The sequence below is a fragment of the Cystoisospora suis genome (genome assembly GCF_002600585.1).
Source record: "Cystoisospora suis strain Wien I chromosome Unknown contig_1249, whole genome shotgun sequence".
NCBI classification, from domain to species: Eukaryota; Apicomplexa; class Conoidasida; order Eucoccidiorida; family Sarcocystidae; genus Cystoisospora; species Cystoisospora suis.
In genome coordinates, this window is record NW_027154050.1 from 22,310 (window position 1) to 32,185 (window position 9,876).

Sequence of the window (9,876 nt, forward strand, 5' to 3'; positions counted from 1 at the left end):
CAGATATGTTCTCGGTGATAAGACGGGCCTTCTCATGGCATCGTGGCCAAAGAGTCAATCTAGCACGCTATCCAGTATAGAGGTACCATCGGACGTCCTGCATGCGGGCAGGTATTGCCCGTACCGCGTGTGACGTGGTTCTCTCCTTGTAGGGAAAGTGGGAGAGCTACAGAGACTTCAACGGCGTCGTGTTGATACAGCTGTTGCGTGATTATGCTGAAGTTTTGCTAGCACACTTGGCGAGCAGAGAATGCGTTGGAAAAGTCCCGATGTAAAGGGAATGTTTGCAATAGGAGGAGTGAACGGTGAGGTTGTGGCCCGCACGGTTTCTATTGCCTGAGGCGTCATCATCTATCACTAGGAAGAAGAGCGTAACTGTCTTGTCTGCTGCTATGACGTAGTGCACCGAAGTATACCATGCGCGATGAGCAGGTTACTACTGCGCACGAAGCGCAAACTGCGAGGTGTATCTACAGTTGAAAAGTGGTCTGAAAATAAACAAAGTGAGTTCTGGAAGTTCATAAGAAGGTTGCTGCGGCACTTTTCAACCGGACCTCCAAAGAAACTTCATGGGCTCGAGGCTGTGTGTATACGCCTCCCTGACAGGGCAGAAGGGTAATAAAACATTGTAGGAGGTTCTTCAGCTCAACAAAAAGAAGCCTGCAAATACCCCCCATGCTCACAAGAAACAGAACATTCTATCTCCTGTACTGATTCGTCATAGGAATGAAAGAAGACGATTTCTTGGTCTCCCTTTTGCTCTGAAACTGCAGAAAATTCCCTCTGTACCCCGTCTGAGGCATCACGTTCTTTCCCTCTGTGTGTTTCAAAGACAAGTTCCCACACTAGGAAGTTAGGGCGTTCAATTCTTTCCTCCTACTAGTACGCAGAATACAATCCCAAATACACACGCACTCCCTTTCCTTGAACCCCCCAAGAAGGCTGTTAGTTGGGCCCCAGTACAGACGCGCAGTCCAGTCACGCCGACGCATTCAGAACAGAGACCGCTCTAAAGGTCCTTTTCTTGCCCTAATGACGTACGCTATATCTAGAACAGCGCGATTCTCATCAAGCCTAGGCCGGCGTTCCCCATTGACTTCTTCCCCAAGAACCCTTGTTACCAGAGAGGCCTGACCTCCTTACTCCCGTCGTCATAGGATAACTTGCCGACGTTCATTCTTTCGTTTCCCCATCCCGCTTCTCTGAATGAGGGTGTGAAACTCTTGAAAGGCTGCGCAGATCGTGTGAGCGGCTTGCTCTTCACATGCTCTGATCGCTGTGTCTTGAGGATGTTCGAATGTCTCGACTTTAGCGGTTGACCAGAGCTTTTCGGTCAGCTGCTGTTGAAGATGCTGATGTGATGATCCCTGTTGGGCAAGGGAAGTGGTAATAACGTCACTTGCAGTAACTTTTCCTCCAGGAGGAGTAGGAGTAGGCAACCTACCTTGTGGACTATCCATTCTGCTGCTAAAAGAATCCCTTTCTGTCGACTCCGGAATGTCTTCCTTGTGAGCATTTGTCTGACGAAAATGGGAAGGCGGTGGAGGTGTATGTACACCTGAAACTTCCTTAACTCCATTAGGTGAGGTAGGCACAACAGGCGCTCCTGGGGTGAGGCTTGGACCAGCTCCTTTAACACCCAGGATTCTCTGGAGCTCAGCTTGAAGCTGCGGTGATGGGGTGAAGGGCAGACGCATCGTAGAATACCCTTTCGGTTTATAAGCCGCCGCACTCCTCTCCGTAAAGGATGACGAAGTGTGACAGCGTGTTGAGTGACTGGCTGGACAGGAAGAGAGAGTACAAGAGGGCTGAGTGAAGATATCAGGTGTAGCAGCATCTAGAGACGAAGGGAGAGAATCGCATAATGGATCACCTTTAAAAGAAGAAAGACAGGGAGTCTGAGAGACAGAAGTAGCATCTGAAGGAGATGGCGGGCCTGCAAGAAGAAGAGGGAATATTTTCAAGACGAGTTCCTTTGCGTGGAACATGAATAACCGAAGAGGCCAAGCACCTTGGACTTGACAACAGCACTTCCCAGCATTTGATATATGACTATGAAAAACACATCCTGAAGAGATAGCTGCGGTTAACTGTCTTCTTGCTTCCCTGACATCCTTCGTTCCTCCTTCATTCTGTTCTAGGCCATTTCGCCCCTCTCGATCAGCTATATTCTCAAGTACAGAACTGCTTGCCGTCTCTTCTTTTTCTCCAGTGTCCCGCCCTTCTTCGTTCCCTTCGTTCCGAGCTGACTTCTTGACACCCGATCCAACTCTTCCCCCACCCCGAGGCCGGCGCGAACCACGGCTCTTGTACCAAGGTTTACATCCGTATGCCTGGGGATTCCGTAGAGGTATGAGATGATAGAGGTGAAAGGAGATTTGCTGATGTAACCGTATATCTTTCGGAACTTCTGAATTATCCGGTTCTCTATGAGCTAAGCCACCCCTGCAGAATGGCGTTTTATCAAGAAGATGAAGTAAAGGTCTTGGACATAACAACAGATCTCCGCAGTCGACAGTCAAACGGCAATGAAGATTCGGCTCCTTTGGAAGAGGAACAAGACTTCGTAGAAGGAGCTGAAATGTAGTGAGCATTCCCCTTCTCATCGTATCATGATCTAAGGAGATCCCTTCGATGTTCTCTCCATGATCAGCATCTGCATCTCGGATATCAAGATAAGCCAAGGTGCTGTCATCATCTCGCTGTGTCAATCCAAGGTCTTGTCTACTCCCAGCCTGTTGTCCCCTTTTCGCTGCATGTTCAGGAGATATAGCCTGACCATCTTCACACTGGGGTAGCTCTGATGCGTTCGCCTGAGGCAGCATACAGCAAGCCTCAGAAGAAAAGGAAGAAGAGAAAGAGGTCGAAGTATAAGAAGGCGGCCCATCTGTTGGGGTACTTGGGACAGAACCCAACGGAAGAGAAGAGGGAAGACAAGAAGTAAGCGTGGTAGGAGTGCATGAAAAGGAAGGAGAAGAAGAGGCAACCAAAGCTTCAGCAGTACTGGTGGAGAGTGGAGTCCGTCCCGAAAATCTCGTGGGCTTGTCTGTCCGCCTTCTATCGGGAGATTTGTCCGCAGTCTCTTTTTCTGCGAGGGTTGATCTTTCACTATGGTGTGTCCCATCATTGGCGTCTATTCGCTCTTTTTCTTGATCGCTTCCGACTAGTTCTCTTTCCTGAAGATGTTCGTCTGCTTGTCCATTTCCTTCTCCCAATCTAGAAGTTGAAGAAAAGATGCGATCATCGCCAAACAAGGCCTCATTTTCTCCTTCGATTGTCTCGTAGATCTCGGCAGGGAGACGCAGGACATCTGGTATCTCAGGATACGTGGAAGCCGCGCATCTGGTTCTAGAAACGGCGCCCCCCACTATCTTGGATTGATTGCCCTCTCTGACTTCATCCGAGACATCGCTCATCATCATTTTCCTCTCATCTTGATTTCCACGTTGTTCTACCATAGGTCTCTCTCTTTCAACTTGTCCGTTACTTTTTTCTGTAGGGGGGGGAGTACCACAGAGGAGAGCCGCCTGAACTTCAGGAGGGGGCGGTTGTCGCGTTGCTTCCTTTTCGCCTTCTGGCTCACCACTTCTCTTTCCTTGGGTGTCTTTGGTCTTGACTTCCTTTTCATTCTCTTCTTTTTTTCTCTTCCCTTTCTTTCTCTCCGTGTTCTTCATCGTCTTGGTGAGCTCGGCTTTTCGTCGTCTTTCCGCTTCAAGGAGAAGTTCCTTCTTTTGCAGAAGCATGAGAGGTGTCAGCACAGGGTGTAGTGCGTCTATCCCAGGACGGAGTTTGTACGGCATAACAAGCAAGTAAATGCAAATAACGTAGACAAAGAAGGATAAGAGAAGCTCTTCTTCTGACTCCTTTGATAATCCCTTAGGCAAAAGGAGCCATGATAAAGAAGCGTCTCCATCCTCAATGATTTCGAGCCTCGCACATGCAACAAAATGAAAGGAAGAAGAAGAACACGAAGGCCTACGCAAATACAAAAGAAAACCTTCAACATTTGGATTCGTCATCTCCTCTCTTAAAGTACGTCTCAGCCAATGCAATGTTCTCTGTCTCCCTACCCCACTTCCATCTTCAAAGAGTTCTGTGGCATTGGTGATAACCAGAGGCTTCTCTTCTCCACTCCTATTATCTTCACCTTCTGCAACCCTCTCAGTTGCTTCTAGACCTTCTTGCTCTCGTCTTTCGGTATGGCTATTTGTAGATGAGTCACAACGCCTCCGTGGAAATACCTCCTCTTCCGTCTTTCCTTCTGTCTCTTCCTCCTCTTTCTCCTCATGTCTTAACGTCTTCTTCTCTTCCTCTACGCCTCGGACTGGCTGTGTTCTTTTCTTTGAACGGTCATCATGAAGCATTTCTATAGATGGCTGCTCAACTGGAAGCTCTTTTCTTGGCAGATGGGGTGAATATGATGAGGTTTCACTGAGCCTCTCATCCCCGACGCTTTCATCGATGAAGTCTGTCATATCATCGACGCAAGAGCTGCCTTCATGGCAATAGCTGTTCGCTACACATTTTCCGGAATCTTTATCGAACTCATTAGATACAATACCTGCTTCTTCTTTGCCGTCCGTCCCAACCACATCACGGTCCGTCGTCTCATTTGACTGACTTTCCTCGGGAAACTTTTCTTTCTCCCTTTCTTCTTCGATGAGTCTTGATGAGTCATAGGTATTGTTCCTCCATAATCCAATATTCTCTTCATCGGCCGCTTCTCCTTGGTGATCGACTTTTGAAAGAGAAACTTCGATCTCTTCCTCTTCGTCCTGGTGGCTGGTTAGCTGTATTTCCGGTGTCTCCTCATTCCGTAGTCCTTCGGGGACCCCACTCACTTCTCTTTCCTTCGGATGTGACTTACCTTCCTTTCTCCGTGTCTTCTCATGTTGTCTTTCTCTAGGCCCGGCTACATCTCCCGTGCGAGGAGGTGTGCTAGGGGTAGCAGAGTCACTCAGAGGTGTTGAGTGATGCTCTACCTTACTTACCTGTCCTCCCTGACGCCCTGGTCGTTTGCCTCCACCTGCGTATTGACATGGGCCGCCGCCGCTGCTGAGCTCAATGAGAGTGAGGATGCGGTGAAGATTCGCGACTTCCAAAGGATTCAAGAGAGGGTGGAGAGGCAGAGGACAACAACACGGTAGAAGCTGAAGAGACGCAAAGAAGGTACTGCACCGCAGAAGCACTTGACGGATGATTTTTTGGGCAAAGGAGAGAGGCGTAGAAGAACAAGGGGGAGAACAACAGGAACAAGAAGGCAAAGTAAATGACGGAGGTGGCAAACTACAAGGCGACAAATGAGATGCAGAGGGATGCGGAATATGAGGATCAGGGGGAGGTGTCTGGGTGGATGAACCTATCTCAGAAGGTAAAAGAAAAGAAGGACAGGGTAGCGGAGCCGAAGAAACTCCAACGGACCTATCTGGTGCCTGTGCCTGGCTGTCACCTTCGACTTTTTCGCACTTTTGAACCGACGGAGGAGTGGAAGGTGAAGAGCAGTGAGGGAGGACCGGAGACGCTGTCTCACTTGAGAAAGAAGTTCTTGGAGATGTACCAGATGAGGAAAAAGCGGAGACGAACGGGAAATGTGAAGAAGAAGACGAACAAGATGAAGACGATGAAGTACCAAGAATGTGTGGAGACGAAGGATTTTCTTTATGCGTACCGTCCGGAGTGGAACAGGGTGGAGGACTCGTGTCCGGTGTGCTGTAGGAATGCCCGAGGGCAGGGGGAGGTGAGGACAGGGAGGAGGAGGAGGAGGTAGGAAGGTGGGAGTTGAGAGATAGTGATGACGATGATAAAGGAAGCCCGGATGTATGTCCTGTCAAACAAGGGGGCCCCCTCCAATCTTCACCAGATGAACACGATGGATGGCTTACAGCCAGGCTTGAACGAGAGGAGAGAGAATTCTGGTGTCGGAGCCCGTCTGCGCGCTCCTCCTCCTTCTCCTCAAATTTCCTTCTTTTTTTCTGACGACGGCAGGGGACTGGGGCATCTGTGTCGGTGTAACAAGGAGAACTTAGTGCTAAACAAGGCGGCAGTTCAGCAGTGCACGCGAGAGTTGAAGGTGAATCGAGTGAAGGACAAGAGGAACAAGAAAGGTCGGAAGAAGGACGACAGACCGGGGGCTGGTCAAGGTAAGGATCTTGCGTCCCTCCATCATCTGTAGTTGAGGAGGCCAGGCCATCGGACGGCATAGAGGAACCACAGGATGGTTGTGAAGAAGACAATGAGTCGGGAGAATTGTATCCAGGAGACGACATCATTAAAGGGTATGAAGAGGAAGAAGACAGACTTCAAATGGACCAAAGATCAGACAAAGTCATGCAGGAGACGTTGGTGGAGTCTTGAGGGGAGGCACGCCCCAAGTCGAAAGTGAGGGAAGCAGCGCACGAGTCCGCAGAAGACGATAGGGACGTGGACCTTAGTGTAGAGGTCGGAACAGGGTATGGTGAGGACTGCTGGAAGTTCACGAGGGAGAGGGGGAGGACATGCGTGAGGAAGATCCGGCTGCTTGTTTGTGCTCTGTGAAGAGGTTTGTTCCGTCCCCTGTCCCAAAGGCGATGAATTGCACTCACCGGAAAATCTACCCCGAGAACTCATACTCCTGCTTTTTCCCCGCCGACTGGCTACTGGCCAAAGATAGGAAGATGTGTTTACAGAGCCTCGGCAAGAGAAAGGCCGGGACTTAGAGAGAAGGCAAAGGGGGAGCAGAACATGAGAACGGACGTATGAGGGCGACTAGACGGGAATGGAAGAAGACACGTTGCGTGAAGAAGGGAAACACGAGTTGAGAGAGATCGAGTGGCCTGGCAGTCCGGACGTAGGGGAGTTCGTCGTGGGCCCAAGGAGTGCAGAAGCCGATGACAGGATTCAAGAAGGGCTTGAAGAACAAGAGCGCGATCTACCTGGATGTGCCGTCTGCGTAGGTGTCGTCAGAGAACGCGCCTTTTTGTTGAGAGAGGGGAGAAGGTGGCGTTGTGCTAGCCGGACACTCACCACCTGAATGACTCCAGCGCTGCACTCCAGGAGAAGCAGATACGAGAAATGCCCGGGCAGCGACACGGATTGCTGGAAGGAGCAGGAGAGGGGCGGCAGGAGACATGAAGCAAGCGGGGGGACTGCAGATCACGAGTGTCTGTTGGACTCCCAGATACCCAAGCAAAAAACTTTGGTGAAGTTGCTTTGCACGGAACGGCCTTTGTAAGGATCACAAGGGGGCCGGTGACACTAAAGGGACTGAAGGCCATTGAGCCGCGGGAGTTCCCTTTCATACGATCGCCCGTACGGTTCTATACGCGGGCTACTCCCGGGAACCCCCGAGTCGCTGGAGGTTGAATGAAGTGCATGAGGGACCGGAAGGACAAGACGGATCTGGGGCGGACAGATGATGAAGAAGCGAAGACCCAGACGGGAAAGAGCCGGTCGCGAACAAGACGAAAGTAAGACCGGCGGAGATGACGACAAAGAAGGTGATAGCCGATTTTCAGGTAGGGAATCATGTAGAGCAGTGAAGGACGAAACAAGTTGTGAGACGTAGAAGAGGTTGGACGCAAGAAAGGTGCTGCTGTAGGATAGCGTCTGCATTAGAGGAGCGAATACAGAGGTTCACGAAGGTCCATCACGTGCGGATGCGGTCTGCTTGCTCCGCTCCGAAGGAAAGGAGAGGATACCGCCAACTGAAAAGAAGTTGTCTGTCTTTAGAGTCTCTGAACGAAACTCCTTGAGTACAAAGAAGCATACAGCGGCCCCACTCTGTATGTCCGAGTTAAGGTCCTCTGTCACCTGTGAGAAATTACCTGCTACTCTACAGTTCACTCTACATCAAATGCTTGATATCCTCATCACACACGAGGCATCCTGGTCTTTGCTTGCACTCCGTGAGTGTGGGCTTTGCTCGAAGTTGAGGGAAGTCGGGCTCTCAACTGGAAGAATAGCTGCGCGCTGAAGCTTTCTGAGTCGCAGTTGCCGGACTTTGCGGTAGGAAGAGGCGACACTTCAGCTTCGCGACAGGGCATTTTCTTGTCTCTTCGCTTGAAAAGGCGTGTGTCTGGGCGTCCCCGAGATAAACAGGAACTCAGACGCGTGGACACGCCAGTCAAGCTTGGAGATGTCCACTGGACTAACGCGTGTTGCCACATTAGGGAGTCACTCTGGACGCATGATGTCAGGGCTCGAAAACATACGAGCCGTGAGACGCTTATCGGCGAGAAGAAATATCTTCCCGCGTCCTGCTTGGACCGAGTATCTTGTGCGCGCCGTGCTGTGCGCGGGTGGCTCCGGAGCTCCTGATGGCAACACCCCTCGCGGTACTCGGAGAGTTGAAGGGGGCCGCAGACCGCTCCAGGCAAGAAAGTCCCCTCCCAGTTCACTAATCTCTGAACGGAGGCGAATACTAAGGAACACGCAGTCTCTTGCATCAGCTGCGGAGCGCTATCGCGTGATTTGGGACCCGGCTCGACCGCGCACACATAGAGTGCCCTACAAACGGCCTATCTTCTTGCAGAACAACTCTAGAGAACCAAGCGTCGCATACTATACAAGCTTGCGCCACAGTCGAGAATGTTGCGCGGCTACTTTGATAAAAGCACCAACATCGCCGTGTGTGCACTCTCTCCAAGGTCCTGCTTCGTCGGAGACACGGCAACCGTCTACAGCGATTCCAAACACTGGGGGGAAAGGCTTCAGGATGACATCCGCACCGGCGTTCGACAGAAGATGACAGTATGTTGATAAAATGCTCGTTCATCCATTGTGGATATGCATGTGGATATCGCTCAGGGAATCCGAAGCTCATGAGCGAGAGTGGCATACTGGTGCAGCGCACTCCAGGCGACCTCTCATCGCAGTATATAGTCGCTCGATGCAAAGAAGGTAGCGACACAGTGACGTACAGAAAAACAAAGCCTTCAAGAAAGGAGTTCGCCGCCACTGAAAGACGGCTGCTACTAAAGCCAGAGAATTGCCAAGGAGGTTCAAGCCGTCCAAAGGCCCCGACCGCTCGACAGCTGCAGTCCCACCGTCCGCCGGGGTACCGCCAACGGGCCCCCCTTGCTGTAGCTGGTTTCCACAACTGCCTATTACGGAAAAGTTACTCAAAGGCACTTAGGGGCGGGCCATAGGCATGCAGACGAAAAAGGTAACGTTGTGCCACTTTCAGTCCGAAGGTGTCGAGAACCAATGCCCATGGTTTTACAGAAGCCACGTTTCAGTCGTGCATGCAGGTGAGCCCCTGACTCCGCCGAGGCGCCAGTCAGAGACCAGGGACCCCGAGTTGCTGCTAGTTGGAAAGCGTGACCGCGTGGGGTGATACAGGTACTGATACAGGTACCAGATACCGGCTGCAGACACGCCAAGAACCCGGGCTGGGGTAAGAGAAGACGTGGGTTGGGGCCGTCCCACGTCTTTCCTAACCACTTAGCTATCCATCCACGTACTGCTTTTGTGCTGCGGTAGCCGTACTTTGCCTTTGTGACGGAAACGGCATGAACCCGTGAGTCTGTCGTTGCTCTTTTGTCCAATGGTGACCGCTGGCGCGAGGGTGACCGCAGTGCGCATGCCACGTGCCAGGCTTGCAGAGGCCGGCGGATCTAGTGGAGCGGCGACAGTAACATTCGGGGGACACCGCCAGCCCCGTTCCTCGAACTGTAAACAGTGCGCTGCCGGCAGCTTACATTGGTCCGGCAGAGGGTTCTCCGGGGATGCTGCGGCCACCGGACGGCCACCGGCACAACGTGATAGCTGTTGAACAAGAAGTGGCTCCGCGAAGAAGACACAGAGAAAAGAGGTACTGATATCCCAGTTGGCGACTCCCAGAAGCCTCTGGTGGTTCTGTGCATACGAGGGACCAGGTAGTGACGTGATCAGGGGACG

The 9,876-nt window shown here is 51.6% G+C and overlaps 1 protein-coding gene across 1 annotated transcript; it reads left to right on the forward strand.

The window, feature by feature from the left end:
• Window positions 1-637: 637 nt before the first annotated feature.
• Window positions 638-9,161, forward strand: CSUI_002970 (uncharacterized protein). Its single transcript, XM_068063168.1, has one exon. The coding sequence runs from the start codon at window positions 8,114-8,116 to the stop codon at window positions 8,723-8,725; it is 612 nt and encodes a 203-aa protein (XP_067924859.1). The 5' UTR covers window positions 638-8,113; the 3' UTR covers window positions 8,726-9,161.
• Window positions 9,162-9,876: the final 715 nt, after the last annotated feature.

Coding starts and splice junctions, on each gene's coding strand:
- CSUI_002970 (XM_068063168.1), top strand. CDS start 8,114: ATGTCCACTGGACTAACGCGTGTTGCCACATTAGGGAGTCACTCTGGA.